Source organism: Tursiops truncatus, chromosome 10 (genome assembly GCF_011762595.2).
Source record: "Tursiops truncatus isolate mTurTru1 chromosome 10, mTurTru1.mat.Y, whole genome shotgun sequence".
NCBI lineage: Eukaryota > Metazoa > Chordata > Mammalia > Artiodactyla > Delphinidae > Tursiops > Tursiops truncatus.
In genome coordinates, this window is record NC_047043.1 from 14,239,809 (window position 1) to 14,266,856 (window position 27,048).

Genomic DNA, 27,048 nt, shown 5'->3' on the forward strand with positions numbered 1-27,048 from the left:
GCCCTGATTGAGGTGGGTGGAGATCTATGGTCTAATATAGATCATCACATACTTTCAACACCAGGACTGATATTGGATGATTTTAGTGTGCACATCTATTGATGAGAGTCCCAGAAGGGAATTTTGGTGCAAGGCAGTTCAAGATGGTATTATTACTGTATGTATTATAAATCAGTTATTTGCAGAGCAGGCTGTCTATGCTTTTGAAAACCCCAGGAATTACTACTTTATATCAATAGGTAACATCCCATCACTGTGTCAGGTATATTGGAGCACACAAATAGAGTAAGAAATAGCTCTTGCCTACAGTCTGAAGAGAGAAAGACCATCTCTACGAAATGAATAGAGAACAGCAGTGAACAAGACGCATGTTCTGTGACTCCAAAAATTAAGACAAGCACGTGAAAGTAGGTCCTTTAGGAATGGATAGGCTACGACTTGGTAGAGAAGAGAGGGGGTTTTTAGGGGGAAGGAAAAGCACAGAATGAGAACTGTATATTTGGAAAAGAAGGTGAAACAAAGGGGAAATTTGAATATATTTCAATGTTATAAAAAGTAAATGATTTTCCAGGGGACAGCTTAGTTCCAAAATTATTTTTAGTTTGTTTTTCATATGCCAGACTGAAAGTAGCCTTTCAGTCAGCTTTGAACGGCTGTGTTCAAAGGCAGAAAGACCAAAGGACGATTCTTCCCCCTGTATCAGGGAAGAGATCTTGTCCCAGCAGCCCCTTGGTGGACCTCCTGTTGGCAGGACTCTTGTCGCATACCCAAGCCTTAGCTGCAGGGAAGGCGGAGAAAGCAAGTCTCTGGAATATTCCACCTCTGTAGAGATAGATAAAAGTTCTCAGCAAAGAGGGTTGACAGGGGTAAGGATAGATATTGAGTAGATAACACTAGAATTGGCTGGAGTAGCCAATTTCATTTCTGAATTGAGTCACATCCACCTCCTAGTAACTCCACTTTTGGTGTTTGTTAAGCTCTATAGGTTATTCCTACAGAACATGACTTCTAATGAAAGAAATGAGTAGAAGCCTGTAATGTCTCGCTTCTGCCTCTCCTTCCACACTCCTTTTCATTGTCACTTATGTACTGTCATAGTGGAGAAAACTACAGACGATCTCTGTTTTCTGTGTCTCCGACTCTTCCCTAGCATTTGCATTGGACTGTGTGTCATAGCTGCACTGCATACTAAGGCCCTTTTGTTAATAGGAGTTCATCAGAATCTTTCATTGCTCCCCTATTTATTGTTTCTGTTTCTATTGTGCCACCCAGATACCTGAAACAAGTAGAAACAAGTCAGAACATCCACCAAATAATTTTAATTGATTAGAGCTATGAAGACAGGTTGCATACTTGAATCTTTTTAAGGTGATCAGTAGGGATGCTATAAATTTTATAATATCTCTTAACTTTCCTTTCCTTTCCCTCCATTATCATCAAACTTTTAGAAGACCTGTGATTTAGAATGGTAAGTAGATATTTAAGGTGGGAATCCTTAGTGCTAAGTTACATGCCACACTTCATTTCTTTGGGCTTAGTATTTGCAAAGCAGTTTAAAGAGTTTGGGAGAAAACATAAATGGTGTGAAAATCAAAGGTCAGGGTCTTGAAGCATATGTGTGTCAGTGTCTCCTTAACATTTTAATCATCCTGTCCCAAAATTTTGGGTATCTTAGAGGGGTTCATCTCTCGGAGTCTGAGGACCTGTGAATCATAAGCTTCCCTTTTCTGATTATATTTGGCCCATCATTCTCTAATCCTGCCCTCCAGAATTATTAGATAAGAAAATAGGTCGAAGGATGCTCTTTTTGAATGAAAACCTATAATAAGCATAGGTCCAATTGTTGCATTTTCTAGATGCCACATTATTGGAGACAGTGTTTCCTGGAAGATTTCAGACTTTCCCGCCCCCCCCCCCCGGTACTGAATTTGTAAAATTATTACCTTTAAAATTAAGCTCATACTTAATACCTTCATTTTGTTTTTGCACCATTCTTTGGGTTTTTTTTTTTGCTTTTTGCATGGAAATTTCCAAGAATCGCAAGCCTTAAGAGATTTGAAACTAGAATCTCATCAGTTTAAAATTTGCAAAATACGTTGGTTCAGGGAAAAAAAGGGCTACTCTACCCCTTAAATAACATCATTTTCCACATGGTATTTTCCACTAAAGGTTATGTTATATGACAAGAATATGGAGTCTGTTATTGACTAGAAAATGGAAAACTGAACAAGATTTGTAAACACTCGCATAGAAAGACAGTTGCACATCTCCCAAACCGTATCTTCTTTTCTGCATGCCACGTGGATCTAGCCAGTGTGGTGTCTGATCATTTTATGGCCTGTGAAGGTCCCTACCTTTTGTTTTTAGAGCATGTGGGCCTTTTACAAATCGTCCCTCACTAGCACATTGGCAGGGCAGCAGAATATCCAGATTGACGGCTAATCCGACTTCTTGACTGAGCCACACCAGACACTGTTTGGTCCTAAAACTATTTGATTCTTCTTCTTTAATTTCTCTCTAAACAACAGAAGAAACCTCACTACCTGCTTATCAGTGCCTGAAAGGACAAAATCTTTTGTGGACTTTTTTTCTTTTGTTTTGGTTGGTTCTTCATGTCCAATTTTTCTCCAAGATGGTATCCAGAATAATTGTAGAAGGGACTTGGGCTTTTTGCCTGTTTCGAATGCTGAAAGGTGAGAAATATTCCAAGAGTTGTGCATTTTGGTTAGTAGGAAGCCTCCTTATCTGTTCGTAAGGGCGATGGTGGCCTATTCCATTGAGTACGTACTTTGGGAAGTGTGGCAGGGCTGGGTGACCTTGTAGGTCTGGATCCACTGTGAAGACCAGTAGTAGAAATCATCGCCATTGGTTGTACTAAGCTTCCGTAAGTGTCGACCTATAAAAGAATAAATTTAGGAGAGAAAGCAAAGCCTCAAGCTTGAATGAAAGATAGATAGACCACCACATTTTCTTTCTTTACGCTTTAGAAGTTCACCTGGACCCCTACAGAACGTGGTGTCCTGTCGCAGACTGTCAGACAGTATGCCCCGTCGCATCAAGTGAGCCAGGACAGCCCGTGCTCGTGGAGTGCCCTTCTTGCCACCTGAAGTTCTGCTCGTGCTGCAAGGATGCTTGGCACGCAGAGGTCTCCTGCAGGGACAGTCAGCCTAGCGTCCTGCCAACAGAGCACGGGTAAGAAAGGAAACTTCGTCTTGGGATTATTCACTAGTGTTCTTAGAAATATGTTGCTTGGAGAAGGAGTTATATTGTGATGAAATTTCAAGGTAAGTTATTTCCCTGCAGAGGTTTCCTGAGAAGTGTCTCAGGATTGGTAAGTTATTAACAAAGAATAACCAAATAAGCATGTCTAAAGGGATTTTAGTTATTTACCCCCAGAGAATCTTCCAGATACGGCTGACATTAGAGTCTATATGAGTTTTGATTTCTTTTTAGGTAGGAGGCATGTGGTCCCTTGGTTCTCCGTAGGAAGTCATGACTTTTGTCCACAGCCGTTTGCTTAGGGACCGTGACCGCCTACAATTGATACACCTCATTCTTCCTGCTTGCGAAGAGGTGCAGAAATGATTCTCTTCCCTGACTCACTTGCCAGCTTGTGAGGTGTGCCGATCATATCAAAAGGAACACAGCAGTAGAAGCAACAGCCATTCAGTGTAGTACGCTGCTAAAACTCGTGTGTACTAGAGAAAGAGAGCTTATCTTTCAGTATGTTGTGCTCTGAAAAAAAACAGTGCTGAGGTTGAGATTTTGTTATGATGAGAAGCAATGCACTCTGTACCTTCTAGGATGGAGGGTTTTTATGGCAGCAGCAGGGCCTAGAGTGAGAGACCTTTGTGTTTGATCCCTTGCTTTGCTTGAGGCTATAGCTGTTTTGCATCAGCAAGATCAGAAATACCATTGTTACCGTCCAGCTGGCTTAATCACCCAGCACCCTTGGAGTGTGGAGAGCCATTCTCCAGGAACAGAAATGCTACCTGGCTGTGATGCTGTGCTTGAACTGCAGACCAAACACATCAAGAGGAGAAAAAGAGCTAACACACGTGGCAGGCATGTGCCTGCTTAGCCAGTACCTGCTACATTGTCACTGCCACGCAGCAAGGTCCCCGGGGAATCACAGGACGATGTAAAGATCCTAGAGGAGAGATGGATTGAGTTCTGACATTGTCACTTGGTATCTGTGACTTCATGCAAGTCATTCAGCCTCTATGAGTCATTTCTCTATTTGAAAAAACAAAGGGGAGGAATGAAAACGGTGGCTGTCCCCCTGCTGTGTAGGGTTATTATGAGCACCAAATCCAGTCCTAGGTTTGAGCACACTTTGTGAAACTGATGTTTCCACGTGCTGGGTGGTGGTTTTGATGAACGGTAGCTAAAATGCAACTCAGTGCTCTGGCTCACCCAGGCCTCCCTCCACCTCAGCTTGTTCTACTTATTTTCTACGCCCCTTGAGCCTGTGAGCCTTGCTGGCCTATTCATCTATTTGGAGCAGGTCTTTTCAATGATACTGGGCATTTATTTGAAAGAATTGATGATTGACTCCCTCCAATCCCCTCTGTTTGTTTATTTGCACAGATCATTAGATAGATGATCTCTACCCCCCCCCCCCCGCCCCCCGTTGGATCCTGAGCTGTTTTTTCCACTTGTGTGGCAGACTTCTTGTACTTTTTATTCAGACAGGGTGTGCTCAGAGAATGAAAGACTAATTTGGCAAAACAATGAATTCAATCAGCTGTGGAAAATACAATTATGTAATTCACTCAAAGCCAAAGATAAATAAATTAAGGTTCTTCTTTGTTTTGAGTTAACTGAACAACAAATAATCGGCATCTCTCCTACTGTTACCCACACCCTTCTCCTGCGCTGGGGAATCAAGCACAGATAGAAGAGAGTTCACTCCCTACCCAATAGGAGCCCTGGGAGTTCAGTTGATGACCATAAAGTTGAGTCTAGAAGAGCATATTTAGCTGATTAATTAATTATATTCAGCCCACTTTTCCCATAGCTCTGGTTAGTGCACACCTTGCGGTCCTTGCTTTTTAAAAAACCAGGCAGCATTCTCCATCCCTCCTCTATAATTTCTCATTCATTTTGTTTCTAGGGCCCTCTTCGTGACGGAGGCAGAAGCTCCCATTAAGCAGTGCCCAGTGTGCCGGGTTTATATTGAACGCAACGAAGGCTGTGCTCAGATGATGTGTAAGAACTGCAAGCACACGTTTTGCTGGTACTGCCTCCAGAACTTGGACGTAAGTCCCACCTGGAAGAGTCTCCCCGTGTGGTCCTTCTCTATCCCGTATCTGTGCGACAGCCGGTATCTGATGGGCTTTCCTTTTGAAATATTGAGCCTGTTCTTGTTCACCAAAGAAGTTTATTTTTCTTAATGAGACATCCTGAGCCTGCTACTGTAGATACCTCTCTTTGATGACCTTAGGTGTGTCACCTTAACTTTAAAGGCAAGCTTTTGTTTTAGGGACATTTCCTGCTTTGGGGGCATGGTCTCATTTTATTATGTAAAGGACTATTAGTGTAGTAGTTTTATATTGCTTTTGTAACCAACTACCACAGACTCGTGGCTAAAAGCAACACAAATTTACTATCATTAGTTCTGTCCATTGGAAGTCTGATATGGATCTCACTGGATTAAAATCAAGGTGTCCTCAGGACTGCATTCTTTCTGGTGGCTCTAGGAGAGGATCCATTTCTTTGCCTATTTTAGCTTCTAGAGGCTGCCTGCATTCGTTGGCTTATGGCTTCTTTTTCCATCTTCAAAGGCAGCATCATCACATCTCTCTGACCCTTCTTCCATGGTCTTAACTCCCAGAGTGATTCCCTCCGACAGGCTGGGAAAACTTGTCTGCTTTTAAGGATGCGTGTGATTAGGTTGGGCCTCTCTGGATAATGCAGGATAATCTTCCCCATCTCAGGGTCTTTAATCACACTTGCAAAATCCCTTCTGCCATGTAAGGTAACATATTCACAAGTTATGGGGAATAGGCCATTGGCATCTCTAGAGAAGCAGTTATTCTGCCTACCACGATTAGATTGGTTTTTTTTTTTCTTTTTGAATTTAAGGAAAAAAGCCATTCAAATAAATGGTATCTCTTAATTACTCTCTCATTCATTGGCGTGAAAGCAGGCTCATTAGTTACCGCTTTCTCAGAGTTCCCTTCCCACATAAAGGGGTCTCGTCTAATTCTTTTCCCCCGCCGTGCATGAAGTGTGTCTTCTCAAATTCAGGTGCAGCTCCATTCAGTCCAGTGCTGAGGCTAATGGTAACCTCACAGTTAAAAGGTGATGTGAAGGATTGGAGAGAGTTTTTTCAATTCTAGTGTTTTACAGTTTGGGATGGCATAAGTTGCTTATAGATATTCCCTATTTGGACCCATAGGATGTGTTCATATCGGTGTAAGCCCTCAGTCATGGTTGGATGGGTGGCCGTTCTTTTCTCAGCTTTTCATTTTAATTGCTTAGTTTGCTTTAATTTCACAGGCCATTTGTGTAGTGCTTTAGTATTATACACACTCAGTGAGTGAGTGCAGTTAACATGGCATGCGTGCTGGCCACCACATGCCTGATTTTTAGCTGAAAATTAGATAAGTTGTTTAGGCTGACATCTATGAGTAAGAATCTTAATCAGCTTGATGTCAGGATTTCAGGAAGAGGTATGCACTGGGGAGGAGAAAGTTGACATTTTAAACTCTAGAAGCCCAGCAGGTCAGATTGAAAGACATGTTTTCATTCTTTAGAAAATATCCTATTTATTATAACCCCTTGAATTACAATTAGGTTTGATATTTGAGACCTCTCCTAATTCCAAATGAACGATACTCTGGTTGAGGGTATGACTCACGATTGTACACCCCTCATGCTTTATAAATGAAAGAAATCTTTTCCGATTTCCTTCAGGTTTAACCAAAGCAGTAATTGGATTCATATCCACTAGGAGGCTGAGCCCATGAGGTTCTCTTTAGGAGGCAAGAGAGTAAGGGAATAAATATGTGTGCCAGATCGCTCCTTCCTTTGGCTGAAATATGTTTTGGGTATGGTGTTGCAAAGAACACAGTGTTCCGTCACTTGTGCTGTTCTGGTACGCGAGTAAAACGCTACAGATGTGAAATTGCTAGATACACAGCATCTTCTTCTGGTCATTGTGTTTTGAGGTTTCATTTTTCTCAGTTTTAGCCAGGGGGCATTGGCTTGTGGATAATGATGTTTTCCTGTAGACAAGTGTTCCACATCAGATGGTGGGGTTGATCTTTGTTTATAGGAAAGTTTTAGAGCATGGGTCTAGGAGAAGGGTGGTTATCCAAAAGCCAAGCCTGAGACAGACACCAAAAAGAGTGATTTTGAGTTTTGCTGTGGGGAGTTGGGTTTGTTTCTGCCTTGATTCTCATCTCTGCTGTTTCAGAGGATGAGAGAGTCCTCGTCCTCTGCTTTGGGAACTTCAGAGACTTGTCCCCTTCATTTATATCTTCTCTCTCCTGTGACTTCAGCTTCCATTCTCTACTCTCTAACCTACCCACACATTCAACTGTATCCCATTTAAAAACGAGTAACGCTTTTCTCAAGCCTACATCTTTTCCTTACTGCCATTCTATTTCTCTCCTTCCTTTAGAAGCCAAGACTCAAATAAGCATAATCGCCTCTAGCCATTGACACTCCAGTCACTGCAGTGACTCAGATTGCCACTTAGACACACCCTGACTGCATTCTTCCAAGGCTGTGAGAGATTCCTTTTGGGTAAAATCCAGTGCATACTTTATTCCTCATCTTACCTGGATTCTCCGCTGCCTTTCACATCTCAGCCACCTCTGCTCCAGTGATACCATCTCTTCTGATTTCCCTTCTTTGTTTCTGGCCACTGCTCAGTTTCCTTTCCAGGTTTTTCCTTGGCCCTCTCTTAAATGTTTGTGTTCAGTAACCTCTTCACTTCTCAGTCTGCACCCTCTGTCTGGGTAATCTCATCTACTTCTGTGGTTTCTTCAGCCCGAGGACGTTGCTTCCCAAGTCTTTTCCCCAAAATCCAGATCTATGTAATCAGCTGTCTTTTGAACAGTAGTGCTTAAATGTCTCAAGTATCTCTCAAGTTCAACACGTCCAAACTGTGGTCATCATCTTCCCAATAAAATGCATCTCTATGTTGTCACTTCCCTCAATAAAGCCTTCTATGCGGTGCTTCTCCCTCATCTGTGATTTCTTCTCCCTGTTTCCCCGTCTAGTTAGTTACCTTCTTAATTCTTCATGGCTGTATTTACCTCTTCTCCATCTCAGCCACTGGCATTTTATCTCAGCTGGTTGACTACAAAGCCTTTTAGCTGCCTCATTCGTGGTCCTCTCATTCCATTCTAGCTCTGCTAGAGCTACCTTTCAAAGGTAATTGGTATGGTCATTAATCTTGCTTAGAATCAATGGAGTCTCAAGAACTATCATCTGTTTTCACTCGATGAGTTGTAAAATTACTAAGATACTGTCTAAGGATTGTCAGCTTGGAGCTTCCACAGGCTGTCGTTAATATCACCAGAAAGAGCCTTTGCTTCCAGGGAGGTGATCTGATGGGGTTCGTATCCATTTCTCAACTCAAAAGTGCGTGTTTACTGAAACCTCTCTTTGCTTTTCAGAATGACATTTTCCTCAGACATTATGACAAAGGGCCGTGTAGGAATAAGCTCGGCCACTCGAGAGCCTCAGTGATGTGGAACCGAACACAGGTACCCTGACCTTGAAAGGAGCGTGAGAGAAACCAGACTTAGGATGGGTTAAAAAGCCCGCCTACTTATCCTCCCCACTCCATTCCCTATTTACCCAGCCCACTCTGAGAGGTTCTGGGGAACTTCTGGGGCCTGAAGTTAATTCATGAGCACAGTCTCCTAGAGGAGAGGTGGACGGGCAGGGCGACAGAGCAGCCAAGTAATTAACAGTGACCAGCAGAATGAAGATGAATGCTCGTTCTTCCTGAAAAAATGGAGAGAATGACCTTCCCAAAGCCCTTTGAGGCATATTTGCTATGAAAGGCAAGGCTCTAAAATCCCATGAGCTGGACTTCCCTGGTGGCACACATTGTCCGCCTGCCAATGCAGGGGACACGGGTTCGAGCCCTGGTCCAGGCGGATCCCACATGCTGCAGAGCAACAAAGCCCGCGTGCCACAGCTACTGAGCCTGTGCTCTAGAGTCCGTGAGCCACAACTACTGAAGCCCGTGCGCCTAGAGCCTGTGCTCTGCAACAAGAGAAGCCACCGCAGTGAGAAGCCTGTGCACCGCAAAGCAGAGTAGCCCCCGCTTGATACAACTAGAGAGAGCCCATGTGCAACAACGAAGACCAAACGCAGCCAAAAATAAATAAATTTATTAAATAAAATAAAATCCCATGAGCCCCTGTTGGGGCTTAGATCCCTCTGTACATATCATTGTGTGTTTACGTGGCAGGTTCAAAGGGAGTCCTGGTTTATTTTTAATAGTATTTGTTTGTTTGTTTGTTTATTTCCGTGTTCCTTTTGAGAGAGTCAGTGTTCATAGCCTAGTAACCATTATTAACATCCCTCTAAGACTGTTGAAGAAACAGGTAGAGAGCCAACACCAACAATTCATGATCCCACTGGGCTTGCGCCAGAGCCTGAGTTAGCATTTGGTTTGTCCTTCCGGGCACTGGCTAGAAGGTCCCATAATTGTAACTGCTTTATGTGCCTGAGATGGTGTCTTAGTTCAAACTGCTATAACAGAATACCCTAGACTGGGCAGCTCAAACCACAGATTTATTTCTCACGGTTCTGAAGATTGGAAGTCTGAGATCAGGGTGCCAGTGTGGTTGGGTTCTGGTGAGGACCCTCTTCATGGTTTACAGATGGCCATCTTCTCACTGTGTCCTCACATGGCAGAGAATGGAGAGAGAAGCAAGCTCTCTGCTGTCTCTTTTTATAAGAGCACTAATCCCATCATGAGGACACCACCCTCATGTCCTAATTACCTACCAAAGGCTCCCATTTCCAAACATCATCATACTGGGGATTAGGGTTTCAACCTATGAATTTTGGGGGGGACACAAACAGTCCACAGCTGATGGTAGAGTGTACACATAGGAAGATTGAACTGCTGAAATAGGCTTTTCTTCTACATTTCCAGGTGGTCGGGATTCTTGTGGGGTTGGGCATCATTGCCTTGGTGACTTCACCCTTGCTACTCCTGGCTTCCCCATGTATAATCTGTTGCATCTGCAAGTCCTGTCGGGGCAAGAAGAAAAAGCATGACCCATCCACAACCTAAAGATCTCCGTTCGTATCCATGTGCCACGGATGTCTGGGTTATACGAGACAGCACAGTGATAAAGCCCCCCTTAGTGAACTCGCCTCCCCCTCCTTGCCAGACTTTGGAAGTGCCTCTGTGTCCAGACTTTGAACTTGCCTGCCCACCTTCGGCATCCAAAAAGGCCAAGCGCTGGTGCGTATGTTCCTGTGTAAAGAGAACCGAGTGCAACAGTCCAGGCCATGTCTATGGAGCGTGTTGGAAAGCTTTGGGGTTGATGGGGAGGAACTAACACACCGTCATGCTATCGTCTGAAGGATCCCACTGGACTGTTCAACTTCCAGCCACATTCAAGGAGCCTGAATGAACACTTGGTGTAATAAATGTGCTGCCAGTTATGACAACACACGTTAACTGAGAAGCCAGAGTCTGTTGTGTTGATTGGACCGTCATGAGAAGCATGAGGAAAACCTCCTGTAGGAGGGGAAGGATCAGACTGTTTAAGGGGAAATTCTTATAAGAATTGTAATTCTTGTAAGAATTATAAGAGAGCTGCTTATCTTAGGAGCTGATATGGCGGTTCTGCCTCTGCCGTTAGCAGGTGTGCTGATTCCCCAGGAATTTGGCGGAAACACAATAGGTTTCTCTTGTGTGGTCTCAGTGTCAAGCAGGAGAAATTGCTATGCAGAGGGAGTTGTCCCTTCCCAGGAAAAGGGCTGCAGCAGGTAAAACAATCTGGTCTAATGTAGTATCTCTCCCCTGGATGATGAACTTTTCTTACAGCTAGTAGCTGTGGTCTACAGGATTGTTTTATATGAAGTATGGGTAAAGTGGCAGAGATTCAAAATCATCATCACAGGTATCAGGGACCTTTCTTGAGCTCTCTGTTCATGCACCCAACAGATTTAGAATTGGACCTGCAAGTACACACGGAGAGTGAATATTAAAGTCCATAGGTATATCTAGAATCTGTATAACTTGCTGCCTACCTAGAGTTTCTATTCATTGGGCATGAATGGATTTACCCAATAGTACACACAAAATAAATGTTTACTTAAAAGCCATTCTTCTGGGATGGTTATAATATGGTTTATTATAAATCAACCTAAATATTTTTTGCATATTATATATGTAAATTTTGGTTACAAGTTCATAAGTTCCCCAAAGGTTTTGACTCATAAACGTAACTCTTTTAAAATAGTACAATGTGCCATCCCAGTTTGTAAAAACGCTAATTGATAATCAAGTTGTTTATGTATTTTCAGACACGATTCAGAGCAGCTCTCTTCCCAGCAGCAAAGTTTTGCTCTTTCAGCATCTGTTAGGGCAGTCAGAGTACTTTTTGTATGTACAGGGCACTGATAAAACAACAAAAAATATCTGAGAAACAAAATGTAAATGCTTTATGTATCTTAAATAGTTTGGGTTCGTATCACCTCACTGTGGCTTATTTTTCCCATTATTCTGTTAGTCAGATTTTGAATAAATGAGTTTTGAAAAGACAGTAACTTTTACTATAGTTGCCATTAGCAAAGTAACCTGATGCTTCGTGAGAACCATGTTAAATGTTAGTGGACGGCTCTCCTTGAACCTAGGGGTACCACATCAAGACCTATCAGGACCTATTTTCTGAGGTAACTGGGTAACTAGACTATTAAATTGCTGCTATCCTGGACCTGTTATTAAAGAACGATGCTTTGCCTATGTAATGGATTGTATTCTAAGTGGGGATGTATATATTTAAGAACCTTTAATTCACATGTACATATTGATATCTGTATAGTACATCTATTGGTTGTGTACATTTTTATTTACTGTTTGTATAGAACATAGATGAGAACTCTGGGAAAACTTTTGAATGGCCACCAACCCCAAAATATTTTAAATTATTCATTAGGAATTTCTCAATATTAAGTGTCTTTATTTTCCTTTGAAACTCTAAACACTTCAGGAAAACAAATCAATCTCTTCTTCTAGCACTGTATTTCATATTAGTACAAATATAAATGGATATATATTTGAGTAATTTGCTTTTTCTTACACTGCCTTATTATAGTACAGGGCATTTATAACTGCTCAGGGGATCACAGGAACTCAACTGAAATTGAATTTTTGTACCAAGAATGTCAGTCATGGCAATGTACTCCCCATATTAATACAGTCTTCAAGCTGGGTTCCACAAAGAATCTTTAAACAGGGGCTGATTTCAAGTAACCTAAAATTCTGTTATCTGAGGCAGAGCTCCTGAATTTGGAGTAAAAGTGGAAGAAAGCATCTATGCTATTATTTCCTTGACAAACTGAAGGACTATGTCTTCTCACAGAGATGCTATAAAAGAATTAGCTTACTTTTTTTGTGGGGAGTGGGAAGTGTTTGTCAAATAGATTTAAAATAACTGGATTTAGAGGGACTTCCCTGGTGGTCCAGTGGTTAAGACTCCGTGTTTCCACTGCAGGGAACACGGGTTCGATCCCTAGTCAGGGAACTAAGATCCCGCAAGCCATGCAGTACAGCCAAAAAATATATATAACATAAAATAATTTTAAAAAAGAACTGAAGTAGAGAATAGCTTAAAATAACTGGATTTAAGTTTTTAAATGTTGAAAAGTGCCTGAAAACTGGTGATTTCTTCCTTAAAGCGCTCAACTATTTGGCCTGTGTGAGATTGTTGGAATCAACAGGAAGAGGTTGGTTGGTTAAAACCCACTTATATCTCCAGTGCATCAAAGGGTGAGATGCAAGCCAGTCTAGAGATTGTGTTTATAATGGGGAAAGCTGGCAACTTTGATAACAGAGACTGATGTTTTCATTTTGTATAACTGGCCAGAGAAAGGGTTTACCCTTGTCGCCTTCCTCCGTTTGTCAGCTCTGTCCTTCCCTAGTGATTCTCTGTCCGTCCTAGGAAGAAATATGGGTCTATCTAATTATCTTTGGATGTTGTGGCAGAAGATCGTTTGGTTTGAAGTAGTGTAGTCCATTTGAAATAGAAATTAAACAAATCCTTCGCCACATTGTAATCTGGATGGGATAACTCACCATCCAGAAAAGCTATTGGATGTAATTCCATAACGTTTAGCTGTTGCCCCTTCTAGGGATTTTTTCCATTGTTATTAGGCAGGGAGGTGAAGAGGAAAACCACTTGGAACCAAGTTTTAGAATCTTAGGCATCCTATTTGTTCATGCCATGGATGTTTGCTCCCGACTTGAAATCCCTAGCTTGAAAGAGGACTTTGAAAAACCAGCAATTCACAGTGTGAATTTTCTTGTCGCTGGCATCACAAAAATCTCACCTATTCAGGTTTGAAAATCTACATGTTTATTTGAATGTAAATCACCGTTTCTTAGAACCCCAATTGTCTCTTAAAAATTATAGAGAATCTAGGGCTTCCCTGGTGGCGCAGTGGTTGAGAGCCCGCCTGCCGATGCAGGGGGCACGGGTTCGTGCCCTGATCCGGGAAGATCCCACATTCCGCGGAGCGGCTGGGACCGTGAGCCATGGCCACTGAGCCTGCGCGTCCGGAGCCTGTGCTCCGCAACAGGAGAGGCCACAACAGTGAGAGGCCCGCGTACTGCAAAAAAAAAAAAAAAATTATACAGAATCTAGATATGTATTACTTTAGCCTTCCCTATGCAGTGCTTCTAAAAGACTTTCTGTTCATGAACAGATGCCTTTATGTATATAGAATATGTGTATATGTGTAGCTTTCAAGATAGTTTCAGAATGCCTTTGATGAATGACATTTTATAAAGCTGTTACGGTTGATATCTATAGGCTGTTACATCTCATGTTGATTCATCATCCAGGAAGTTTTGTTATGTATTTAAGAAATTGCTGTAGTATTATATTTTTCCAAGTATTTGAGAGGAAAATAGCTGTTTTAGTCTCTCTGGCCCCAATAAATGTGGAGCAGGAAATCAAGTGTGTTATTTTTTGTTATGCTGCATGTTTTTAGACACGTTCAATTTTATCATCCAGGAGCCAACCAAGTCATTATTAAATCTTAGGTTCGGAACTGACAAAAAAGTAACCTAATCTGCAATACCATATATGGAAGTAACTCTTGCTACCTTGTTTCTTAAAAGAAATAGGAGCGGGCTTCCCTGGTGGCGCAGTGGTTGAGAATCTGCCTATGCAGGGAACACGTGTTCGACGAGCACTGGTCTGGGAGGATCCCACCTGCCGTGGAGCAACTAGGCCTGTGAGCCACAACTACTGAGCCTGCGCGCGTCTGGAGCCTGTGCTCTGCCACAAGAGAGGCCGCGATAGTGAGAGGCCCGCGCACCACGATGAAGAGTGGCCCCCGCTTGCCACAACTAGAGAAAGCCCTTGCACAGAAACAAAGACCCAACACAGCAAAAATAAATAAATTAATTAATAAACTCCAACCCCCAACATCTTCTTTAAAAAAAAAAATAGGATCAAGTGTGATGCCTTCACTTCTTGCAGACTTTCTGTTGTGTGTGTGATACTTCACTCTGCCAATGCACAGGCATTGATCATTATCCAGAAAAATAACCAATAATTTAGGTCTTTGATCATCCTAATAAAAAATGCCAGGCATCAGAGCTATCAGTTCTATAAAATACGTGTTGGGTTCCGTGTGCTCTAAGGTCAGTTCTAACCTCCCAAAAGTATGGTAGAGGAATGTGTTTCCTTGTTATGATTTTTATAGAAAGGATTTACAGGTAGAGGGTTAACTTCAGGTCATTAACATTTGATTAGTATTCAAGGCAGGACTCGCCTGAAGTTGAGTGCCAGAAGTTGCTTAACAACTAGGACTTGTGTCTCTGCAAAACTGGAAACTCACATTCCTATACTGGTGTTGATGCCTTTTTGCTGAATGTTACTTGCTTCTAATATGATACCTGAGCACAAAGGTTTACAACTGACTTATAATTCAAATTTCATTTTCTAAGCATTCAGTTTGGAGGAAATAAGATCATTTAAAAACATTTTTGGGTTATCGTTTCTTAATTTGCTTAATCGTCTCCTAGAATGTCAACATTATTTCATTTTTAAAGTGTGCTTATTATTTGCTGAACTTGAATTTGCATTTCCAAAGAATTATTGAATGAACCATTTTATACAGCAGTGATTTTAATTAATCCCCTAACCAGCAAACTCATTGCAATGTAAATTATGAATCTAGTGAGTTTGGTGGAGAATTATAATTAGGTTTTCCTGTAATTCAATTATTTTCATTTGTTAGATAATAAATCTAGGTATTTTTTGGACCCTAAAGATAGTATCCAGCTCTACATTATGAGAAAGAAATGAATTTCTTTGAATAATTTAATAGTAACTATAGTATGTTTTATTTATATATTTTTGTGTATGCTTTTTAAAGAACTTTTGAGAACAATATTATGAAATAAGTGGGGCAGATATTGGATCTACTTCATAGAGAAAGCAATAGTTTTGTGTACATGTCCTGCCAGGGGTCTTACTATTTATAAGTGACAGATAGAAAAAGAATGCCACAGGAGTTCCCTGGTGGTCTAGTGGTTAGGATTCTGGGCTTTTTACTGCTGTGGCCCGGGTTTAATCTTAACCTGGTCGGGGAACTGAGATCCTACAAGCAGCGTGGCCAAAAAAAAAAAAAAAAAATACCAGCTAGTAATTCTGAGTTTGCCTTTACTCTCAGGTCTGTGAGTTCCAAGAAAATGTCCTCCTCTTCCAATTGCCTGCATCAATGGAGGTATGTATAAAACAATGTGTTATTTCAAATAATCATTTAGAGTCTGTATTTTGGTGTGTCTGACAACATGCCTAGGGCAAAGGGCCACCCCCTGAGATCGACCCCAATCACTCCCTGGGGTTCATCTAGAGAAGGGCAGGGGACAGGAGACAGATGGTGATTCCTTAGAGAAGTAATGCAGGGGTGTGTATCTGATTTGCTATTGGAACTAGAATTATAGCTGCGTCCATGTACTTACTCCAAAAGCCAAAGTGTTTACCTCTTCCCCACAAATACGAGGTATATTGTCATCAGTTCCTTTTAATGTTTACAATCAAGACTCAACGTGATTAACTCAGATCCAGATTCTTCCCTATTAACATTACTAACTTGTACTCTGAAGTGTGTTTGTGGCCTAGAATTAAATAAATCAGTCGATTGGCAGTTTCAAAAGCAAGAAAAGAGGCTCTAAATAATGAAATTAATGAATTTCTGATCTGTATAAAGACGTGCTTTGAATTCCATTTTCTGCATAAACTTTGTCTTTCAGTTTTATCAGCTTTCCTTTTTCTGTGTGTTATAACTAGGATTCAGACTTTTGATGAGAAGCAGATTAAGTCTAATGTTAGCCATTTTATCTTGTGGTTCCTTACTGACCTGGCGTGATTTGAGGGGGTATATTTTCTTTTGGAGGGAGTGGATGGGTGGTTGACATTAATGCTATTGAACATATTTAGATAAAATAAACATGAAGATTTTCTTGAGGTGAGTTGTGAGACATCTGATTATTCATCAGCCTGGGCTGATTTTTTTTTAACTTTTTTTTTTTTTTTTTTTTTTTTTTTTTTGCGGTACGCGGGCCTCTCACTGTTGTGGCCTCTCCCGTTGCAGAGCACAGGCTCAGGACGCGCAGGCTCAGTGGCCATGGCTCATGGGCCCAACCACTCCGTGGCATGTGGAATCTTCCCGGACCGGGGCACGAACCCGTGTCCCCTGCATCGGCAGGCGGACTCTCAACCACTGTGCCACCAGGGAAGCCCTGGACTGATTTTTTTGAAGTCAAGCCAGTTTGTTTCACTAAAAGCAAACAAGTCCAGAAATCCACACACTGCCCTGCCTGGTGTGTCCCAAATTCCAGCCTGGCCCTTGGACTTTGGCACCACAAGGGTACGTGAACAAAGTTGGGAGAGTGTTGGTAAATCTGTGACACCCCAGGCACAGAACCAGCAGGCGATGTCCTCTGTTCTCCCTGCCTTCTGCTAGTCCAGGTGGTGTGGGGTTGGGGGACAGACACCCAGCTTGTACTAAGTGGCTTCAGTTCCAGGCCTGGCTTTGCTCTTGACTGGTGCTGTGGTTTGGGGCCAGCCATTTATCACATAGTGTCATTTTGTCTATTTTAACTCAGGCTTACGAGGATAGGATGAGATCACGAATGTCAAAGTGCTTCTAAGCGTTCTTTGTTAGGAGGGGAGAGGAGAGGGAGCCATTGTACTGTGTGTGCTGTGGCTGTGAGTGTGGGTGATGAGTTTGTAGTCAGACATTCTTTCCAAAGGAGAAAAGAGAACTAAGCGGGGGGTCCCCAAAATATATTTCAAGCTTGTGAATGTGTGTGAGGTAGGAATGACCTCCTCAGTAAATATGTTGTCTTTTTAGATTTAAAATATTCCTGGGCTTCCCTGGTGGCACAGTGGTTGAGAGTCCGCCTGCCGATGCAGGGGACACGGGTACATGCCCCGGTCTGGGAAGATCCCACATGCCGCGGAGCGGCTGGGCCCGTGAGCCATGGCCGCTGAGCCTGCGCGTCCGGAGCCTGTGCTCCGCAACGGGAGAGGCCACAACAGTGAGAGGCCCGCATACCGCCAAAAAAATATATATATATATATATATTCCTTCATGTCACTTTTTCACAAATATTTCACAAGCATGTAGCTAATTTTATGCTCCATTAAAATGGAGGATATGTGGAGAAAGAAATGCGTTCATAAAAGCACAAGAAGTTTTTCTTGGGGGAGGTTTATGGTAAAAACTTGCATTTACAAGATTTCTTATGGTGTGCAAAGTACTTTGAATCACATTTCCATTGGCTCTTCATACTATTCTGGGAAGTAGCTATTAATATGCCCCTCCCCCAATTTACAGATGAGAGCTGAGACTCAGGGGCTAGGTGACGTGGCCCAAGTTCATAAAGTGGGTTGGTGGCAAAGCTAGAGTTTGAACCCACATCTTGCGTGAGCCAGCCTAGGGCCTCTTAGCATTATTTTAATGTTTAAAATAGTGGCTTAAAGCGACACATTCATTAATCTCAGTCTCTGTGCATCGGAAGTTTGGCATGATGTAGTCGGGTTCTCAGCTCAGACTCTCACTGGGCTGAAGATCAAGGTGTTGGCCCAAGTGTGTTTTAATTTGGGGCTCGGGGTTCTCTTCCAAGCTCACTGGTTGTTGGCAGAATTCAGTTCGTTCTCATGCCTTCTGTGTGGTGCCCTCCATCTTCAAGCCACGTCGAGTCCTTCTTATAATTCAGATCTCTTTGACATCCTCTTTGGCTGCATCTTTCTGACTTCCATAATTTTAAATTATAAAGTGGCCAATGGGAACATGTTTGTCATTTTCAATAGGAAATTTAACTTTTTACCGTTCTGTTTCCCTGCCCCTTGAAGCCAAGCAGTTTGCAGACGTGATAGTATCAACTAGAAGAAATCACAAACTCAGGGAAGAGTTAAAAGCAATATCTAGCTTCCTACGAGGGAACTGTTGATCTGAATTTTCAGTTAAGCCTAGCATGGCCAAGGTTTTAACAGTAACTCTGCTTCTGGCTGGCGTCCTTGAGAGGTGTCCTTGGTCTTTACGTGAGACAGATTTTTCCACATGGGCTTAGAAGAAAACCTGATCTCATCTTTCTGAACAAACCTTCAGAAGATTCAGGATTGGACTGAATCTTGTGTTGGATTCAGGAAGGACAACTCCTTTCAAGAGTTGACTTAAAGTACAGGATGGTGTTTCCACCCAGGTCAGACCAATAAAGCAGTGGATTTCAGTTAGCGAGTTGCTGCCTGTTGTTGAAGGACCTGCACTGAAAGTCAAGGTCATCACCTCTTCCATTTTCCTGCCCCAGTGCAGGAATACAGACCCTGACCAGACACTTTAGATGTTTTAAAGTAGAATGGCCACTTTTCTGACTAGAAATGGAAGAGTAGAGGGAGATGTGAGACCTCTACTAGTTCCTTTTGGCTTTGGACAATTTACAATTTATCTTGGCCTCAGTTTCCTCATCTTGAAAATTGGAAGTGATTATTTTCTAAGTCCACTTCAAATCTAACCTTTTGTGTAAGATGGAAAAGATTACTAGCACCCATTGTGAGCCTCATATCCATGAGAATAGTACACAAAAGGGAAATTCTCCTTATTAGACAAGGAACTGGTAATTACCGGAAGAAGCTTCCAGGCATAAAATTATAGATAATTCCAGAAGCATGTAAAATATAGTACAAGTTTATTTAAAATAAGCAAATTCAAAGAACAATGGTTGAACTTGGTTTGTTTACAGCTCTTGATGGCTGAAAAGACTTACAACAAAAGTTGTTTGGGGAATTTTCAGGGATGTGTTTCCTCTAGTACTTATATTAAAAACATCAGAACCTCAGTATCCTTATTTTAAACACACAATGGACTATTTATTCTGAGTGCGTCAGTCTGAGGAGTCTTTTTAACATTCAGTTGCTTAGTATTGATTAATTTATCTCTATGTTTCCTATACACATGGCATGTTCTGTGAATTGAATTAAATTTACGGCACATATGTCCACGTGTTAATGGATGTGTTATAGGATAGTATATATGATAGTATATTTACCTATCTGTATATCTAGTGTGTGTGTGTGTGTGTGTGTGTGTGTGTGTGTGTGTGTGTAGTAGATAGATAGATGGATGGATGGGCACATCTACTTAGGAACAAAGAAATTTTTATTCAGACTTAATAAATTTTATTTTCAAAAGTAGAACACAAAACTACTTCTGGATTTCAAAAACAGTAAACTAAAAAGCAAAAGCTAAATCAATATTCAAAAAATTCTTTAAAATTTTGACTTTTAAACATTTGAGATTTAATTTTAAGAATGGTCACACTAAAACTCATTTCTAATATTTAAATCTGATGTCACAAATATATCATAACCAAGCAAGTAAAATAAAGACTTAAACAAATCTTCAGGTTTAATTTCTATTACCCATTTTAATGAAAACAAAAATGTGTGTTGATTGCATCTTAAAATAAAAATGGGGAAAAAAAGGGAAATGACCGTATTCCTTCCTTACTGCTCATTCATAATCTACAGGGTATTTCTCGAATGTTTCCACATAAACATCCTCAACTGATATAAGAACACGAACTCACCCTTGGAAGGAAGAGAATGACCTGAAAGCATTGCCCAAAGTGAACCGCTGAGGACTAGAAACTTTTTGACATCACCTGTTTACTTTTTAATTCGGTCTTTAACATTCATCTAAAATTAGAATCTGCTCCATATTATTTTGATTTCATTTTAAAGATAACATTGTAAATTACCTAAGTAAAATTCACTTCTTAAAGATGCTTCACCTTTGCCTTGTTTCCTCCAGGACATGGCCCATCTGTAGTTGAACACACTGAAGAAGGCAAGTCTATTAGGTTACCATTCTCATTATGAAGCATGTATTCAGTTCCGTCTTTGTACAAACAAATGTGTGGCGATTAGTTGCCTACAGTGACTCAGTCTGGTTGAGGAGAAAGAACACATCGGGCTATAGAAAGATGAATAACCGTATCGGGTCATGCCTGATAGATGACAGGTGAGTGGCTGAGCTATGTGTTGGGAGCAGGTGGAGGCGGATAGATATTGCTGAAACTTTTTGGTTAGAGCTTTACAGGGACGGTACTGGATCAGGGCTTTGAAAGGTTGTTAGGATTGTGATTGCAAAGGAGACAAGGGCATTACAGAGAGGGGGCATGATGAGAGCAAGGTGGCTTGAGGATTGATAACTAGCCTAATTAAGCCGAAACAAAGCACTTGTAGAACAGAGGAGAGCCAGAAAATGATGAGGAAAAAGAGACTCTTGGGTGCCAGGCTCAGGAGTTGGTGGGTTCTTATTACATTGGGGAGCTGAGTAACAGTTCTGAGCTTGAAGGGTGACACGTGCAAAGGTACACTTTAGCAGGTTAATCTGACAGCACTGTGCTGGTTGAATTGCAAGGGGGAAAGCTGGAAGTGGCATGACTAGTTAGGGGGACCCTGCACTAGTCTAGAGGTATCACTTAATGAAGACCTGGTCCAGAGAAAGGAAAAAAAGCAAAAGAGAAAGATGTTTATACACACACATATATGGTAGTTTCATATATATATATATATATCGGTAGCATTTTGGTGGTTATATCACCTACAGAATAAGTGCTTTTAAAAAGTATTACAATATAATTTTCTTATTTGAACATCATCACTACATTGAATCTTAAAGCCTCCGTACAATTGCTATCAGTTTTTACCTAGAGCCAGTTTAGAAAAGGTTTTATTAATGTGAGGCTTACTCATAGGATTTTCCCTTAAATCGTTTTTGGAACAAAACGGAGAATAAATAATAATTCCTCGTAGGGCATGATGAAAGAGCCAGACCAAACATAGAAAAATTGTATGGGGGATATGTTTCTACTTGGTTTTAGGTAATAACTTTAAGTAATTCATAAGAAAGTAGAGAGCACAGGAGAGTTTCTTACATTAATGAATTCATTAGGGTTTAAGAAATGCTTTCAACCAAACTACCTTCTGTTTTAGGGAAAGCTGGGAACACAAAGTACACAACCAGCTTGACAAAGACCGGAAATGGAGCTGAGTTCTGAAAGTCCTTTGAGGAAGTTAATTGACCATGTTGTTTTCATTTACTTGGAAAGGAATTCCCTTTGAAAGTGCAGTGAGGTGTGTCTTTCCCCTTTCTTAGCTGCCACTCTGTCTGATAATAAGATAAGCTGATGTAATCTTATGTTATATACTTTAGTATTTATTGTATGTGAAGGACTAAAGCTTTTAGCAATATCACTTAGCTCAGTGATTCTATTTTACAAAGGATGATTAACACGTTCTCATTAGAATATTCTTTTGCCCTTTGCCCATGGAAACCTTTTGCTCTCTGTACATCGGACACAGTAGCTGTTGGAGCTCTGCTTACTACAGCTGAACACAGATGCCAGGGAGGAGAGGGGAAGAACACTGAAATTTGGCCAGTTTGGCGGTTTGTTAATCAATACCCATTATTTCAGGAGGAAAAAAAGGAACAGCTGCATATAATGATCAGAGACCAACATGGCCATCCCTGTAACGAATAGCAGGAGAGCTCAGCCTCCGCCACCCACCCCCACTCCCCATAGTTCTTTTTTTAATAATTTTTTAAATTTATTTTTGGCTGCATTGGGTCTTCGTTGCTGCGCACGGGCTTTCTCTAGTTGCAGCTAGTGGGATCTACTCTTTGCTGCGGTGCACGGGCTTCTCATTGCGGTGGCTTCTCTTGTTGTGGAGCACCGGCTCTAGGCGCGTGGGCTTCAGTAGTTGTGGCACGTGAGCTCAGTAGTTGTGGCTCGCAGGCTCTAGAGCGCAGGCTCAGCAATCCCCCCATAGTTCTTGCGTGCTGATCAACTGAGGTTCGGGAAGGAAGAGTAAAACTTGGAGGAATGCTTGGACAGTTTTCCTAAGTTCTTCCATAGACATTGGTATATGTAAATCAATTGTTAATAGTTTTGTTGTATTGAGAGGGTGAAGAATTGAGTGATATAAAGAAATCTTTTATAATCAAAAACAATCTCTGATTCTCAGAATGATGTTTTTATCTGGCTTCCTCTCAGTTGTTTCTTTTTGTTTGTTTGTTTTTGTTTTTTGGGGTTTTTCTTTCTTTGTTTGCTTTTTCTTAATAGCCAGATATTTGTCTGTTTTCTTAGTTTTTTCAAACAAAGAGTTATTGGATTTATTAATTTTATTTTGCTTTCTAATTCATTAATTTATTTTAAATATATTTTCTCTACTTAATTTTTAAATTGTCTTTATTTACTTCTTGGGTTAAATGCTTTGCTTATTTTCGTTCTTTCTTGTTTAGCTATAAAAGCATTTAAAGCTATGATTTTTCCTTTCAATACAACTTTGATAGCATCCAAACTATTTTAATAAATGCCACTTAAGAACCATTTCTTTGGGGACTTCCCTGGTGGTCCAGTGGTTAAGACTCTGTGCTTCCAATGCAGGGGGTGCAGGTCCAATCTGTGGTTGGGGAACTAAGATCCCACATGCCGCATGGCACGGCCAAAAACAAAAGCCAAAACAACTATTTCTTTGTTTGCTATAGTCTTGTGGGTCTTGTGGACACAAACCTCACTGGCTCTCAGAGCTGGGTATTTTGGGGGTCATCCTTCAGGTGGAAGTCCTAGTCCTAAAAGTTGAGGTGTGCTAGATGTTTGTTCCAAACTCTGATTCCTCAGAGAGATGCTGGGAGTTGTGCATTCCTCCTCAATTGTATGTCACTGTGCCAGGGGTGGGGTTTACGGTGAGAATATATCTCAGCCTTTCCTACCCACTTCCGTGTGGGTGTTTTCTTGTTTGCCTGGTGTGTAGGAGTTGATCCGCTCATATCTAGATTTCTTTCAGAGGGAATTGCTCTGTGTGTAGTTGTATATTTGCTGTGTCTGTGAAAGGAAGTAGGTTCAGGAGCCTCCTATGTCACCATCTTCTTCTGAAGGGTACAAAGTTTGATATATAAATATCAAATCTTGCTTATTAATACTACTATACAATTCCATTTTATCTTTGTTTGCTATTAGTCTACTTTATCTACATGAGAGGAAGGTATTCGTTTCCCTCTCCCCCCATGCTCTCATTTTTATCAATTCCCTTGTATTTCTGGTGGTTTTTGCTTATGTGTTTTTAAAACTATTTTATTTAAGTCAAAATAAAATTCATATTTTAATACATGTTAGCATATATTAACATCAAATTTAAAAATATAATAGCGTAATAACAACAGAGCCTCTGACCTCTTCTTTCCATCTTTAGTCCACTCCCCAGGCAACCTTTAATCGGTTTGGTTTTGTGTTCATCTAGTGATGCCTCTGTAAGTCTGAATAGTATGTATACACCACAAATTCTTGTTTGGGAAGTTCCTTTTAATATAACCACAATATGAATTGATTTCTTGCTACTAGTTATGAGGATTTAGCTCACTTATACAAACTCTCTCCTATCCTTCCTACCTCCTCCCAATATTGTTACATCATTACTTTTAATTCCTTTCTTGGTTACCTTTCCAAGCTTAAGAATTAAAACCTCCATTTCCCTTTCCATCCACTAGACTGTATCTTGACTCCCTACTTTGTAAAAAAGGCTATTAACATCCTTAATCCCTCCTTCCTCCTTTTCTCCTCACCCTCTCCCAATTTTAATTTGTAAAATCTATCAGTTGTACTTTTAACGTTTTCAGTAAAAACAAAGGAGAAAGTATAGTATAGTGGCAAGACCTCTGCCTCTAAAGCCAGGCTATCTGGAGGTTTGACCCACACATTACTATCTGCATGACCTTGGGCAAGTTATACAACCTCACCATGCCTTACTTTTTCTACCTATACAATAGGAATAGAGGCTGATTCTAAGTTCAGTATCTGATACATAGTAAATTCTCATTAAATATTTGTCGTTACTGTTATTTTTATTGTTATCAATACATTTCAAGACAGATATTTATTTTTTATTTTGTCTTTTATGTTACACTTTCAAGAGATTGATTCTAAAAATTGAAACCTAGTAAATATTTTCATTTTTATAAATACTTGTTTTCTTTTAGAGTCAAGCTGTGTGGTATGATTATATTTCCTTAATAAAAGAACCACTTAAAGGAGAATGCTCAAATGGACTGTTCTTTCTTATACTTCACTAATTGTTAAAAATGCTACATTTTCCATACCTTTTTTGTTTGGTTTTTGTTTATCCTGGAGTTTCTGATTGCCTTTTTTTTCTCTAATTGATAAAAAGAAACATGTATCTATCATTAGATCATTATCACTTTTAAGAGTCTTAAGCATTCTGTATTTTACTTGAGACTTACTCTGTTCTTTGTTACAGAATCCATCAAGGTACTGTTCTAACTGGTTAATTTCCTTTCTATTGGTACATGACTTTGTTATATAACTTTCTGCTTTTCCCTGAGTATATTTTGTATGTTTTTTTATTGCACTTGTGAATTTTATCGTATATTCAGGTACTTCCTCTTCTCAAATCCTGTCTATTCTATGGTGTGTACTCTTCCCTCAGTGACTTCCCTCCCAGATCACCACTTCTTCCTGCCTCAACGTCTACTTTTAGGCCAGCTCCATAGCTGTCATGCTGAGACATCTTTTCTTATTCCTGGTTCTGATCTACTATTTCCTGGGTCTCTTGTCTTCTTTTTCTTGGTTAATCCCCTTGTTTTGCTGGAGTAAATCTTCAACTAAAAGGCGTGGGAGGCAAACTTTCTTAGTCCTTCCTCGTCTGAAATTTTTTTAGTCTTCCCTCACAATAGAGAGTTTGGCTGAGTATTGAATTTTAGATTGTAAATGCTTTTCCCTCAGAATTCTAAAGATATTAATTCCATATCTTAGTTAGCCTGTAGGGGATTTATCTTTCGCTGTTCTTAACTTTCACAGTAATGTTTAGAGTTATGAGTCCTTTTCCTTCCTCCTTCTTCTTAGTTGGTAAATCTTTTCAATGTGAACACGTTTTCTTCTTAAGCCCTAGGAAATTTCCTTCTATTATTTCTTTGCCTCCATTTTCTCTTATTAAACTCCTATTATATATTAAATCCTCTGTTTTAATCCTGCATGTTTCACCTTCCCTCTCATGTTTTCCATCTTTTTGTTCTCCTTTATGGGAGACTTCCGTTACTGGTACCTTTCAACCGTTCTATTTTATTGTGTATCTTAGCAGTCATATTTTTAATCTCCAGTAATTATTTTTAATGTTCATATTCTCCTTTTGCAGAACATCCTGTTGTAGGTGTAATATCTATTCTAATCTCTCTAAGGATACTAGTCAGAACTGTACTTTTAAAAAAGTTTGCCATGGTTTACTTCTTTTGTGCTGCAGACTTCTCTCAAATGTTTGATGTTTCTTAGTAGTCTGTTCATATTTAGATGAATGAATTAAATGATCAGGTATTCCTAGGGGTTCTCACAGTGGATGATATTAGATAGGCAGTAATTTTTGATTGGTGAGCTGGAGGTCCTTGTAGGAATGGTAAGTTGGCTATGACTGTCATAAATTAGAAGTAATGACAGACCTATAGTGGTAAACTATCATTTGGCAAATGGTTTTGTTCTTCTGTTTAATAGATTTAATACAGTAATCTTTTATCTAGGAAGTATAGAGCCCAAGAGGGTCCCTGGGATGTCCTCAGGAAGTCTGTCAGTACTGAAATTGTGTGTAAAATTGTGTTGCATATATATTTTTCTGGAAAGAGGTTTCCATAATTTTTAGGAGGCTGTGACACTAAAAAGATTACCAGTATTCAATAGGAGCATTTATCATTTAAATTCTGGTGGATAGGTATTTCTGCATAATGCTGGAATCAGAAAAAAGCATTCTTTTTGTTGGTTTTTAGTAAAAGGAGAAATTTTGTTTTCTCCTACTAATAATGGATTTGAGTGTTTTTATGTATAGTTGACATTTCTGAGCTTGAGACTGAAGCATATTTCTTACTGAAAAGCCTGAGTCACTCATTACATGGAAGCCCAGAAGAGAATATTAAGTAATTTCCAATGTACGTGGTGGCAGGATGAACATAAGCTGGTCTCTCCTTCTGACCACCCAAGTGGCCAGCTACTCTGAATGCTTTTTCTTGTACCTTCATGTTTTGGGTCCAAACTAGCTAAATCAGTGTCTTCTAGAGGTTTTCTCTAAATAAGCTAGTGAGCGTTTACCTGTCCCTAAACAAAACCCACAGATCTGCCTACCTAAGTTTGGCAATCAAAGCCCCGTGGCCACTAGCAAGTTTGCCTCTACTTTGATCTGTGATGTGTATGACACTATATTCTTTGGCTGCTCTAAAGCAGACTGCCAATTAGATCCAAATGTGTCAGCCTTG

The 27,048-nt window shown here is 40.5% G+C and overlaps 1 protein-coding gene across 4 annotated transcripts in view; it reads left to right on the forward strand.

Annotated features, from left to right (window-relative positions):
• RNF144B (ring finger protein 144B) overlaps positions 1-27,048 on the forward strand; it is a 151,903-nt gene that overhangs the window by 64,495 nt on the left and 60,360 nt on the right. The window contains exons 5-9 of one of the 4 annotated variants that reach the window (XM_019945152.3): positions 2,988-3,192; positions 5,117-5,261; positions 8,634-8,723; positions 15,898-15,951; positions 20,262-20,512. In XM_019945152.3, the coding sequence (XP_019800711.1) occupies positions 2,988-3,192; positions 5,117-5,261; positions 8,634-8,723; positions 15,898-15,951; positions 20,262-20,306 (539 nt within the window). In that variant the 3' untranslated portion in view covers positions 20,307-20,512. Of the gene's footprint in view, positions 1-2,987; positions 3,193-5,116; positions 5,262-8,633; positions 8,724-10,132; positions 14,168-15,897; positions 15,952-20,261; positions 20,513-20,544; positions 25,099-27,048 lie in introns of those variants that run through there. The other 3 variants (XM_019945153.3, XM_073810396.1, XM_004318279.4) reach the window with 3 other exon arrangements.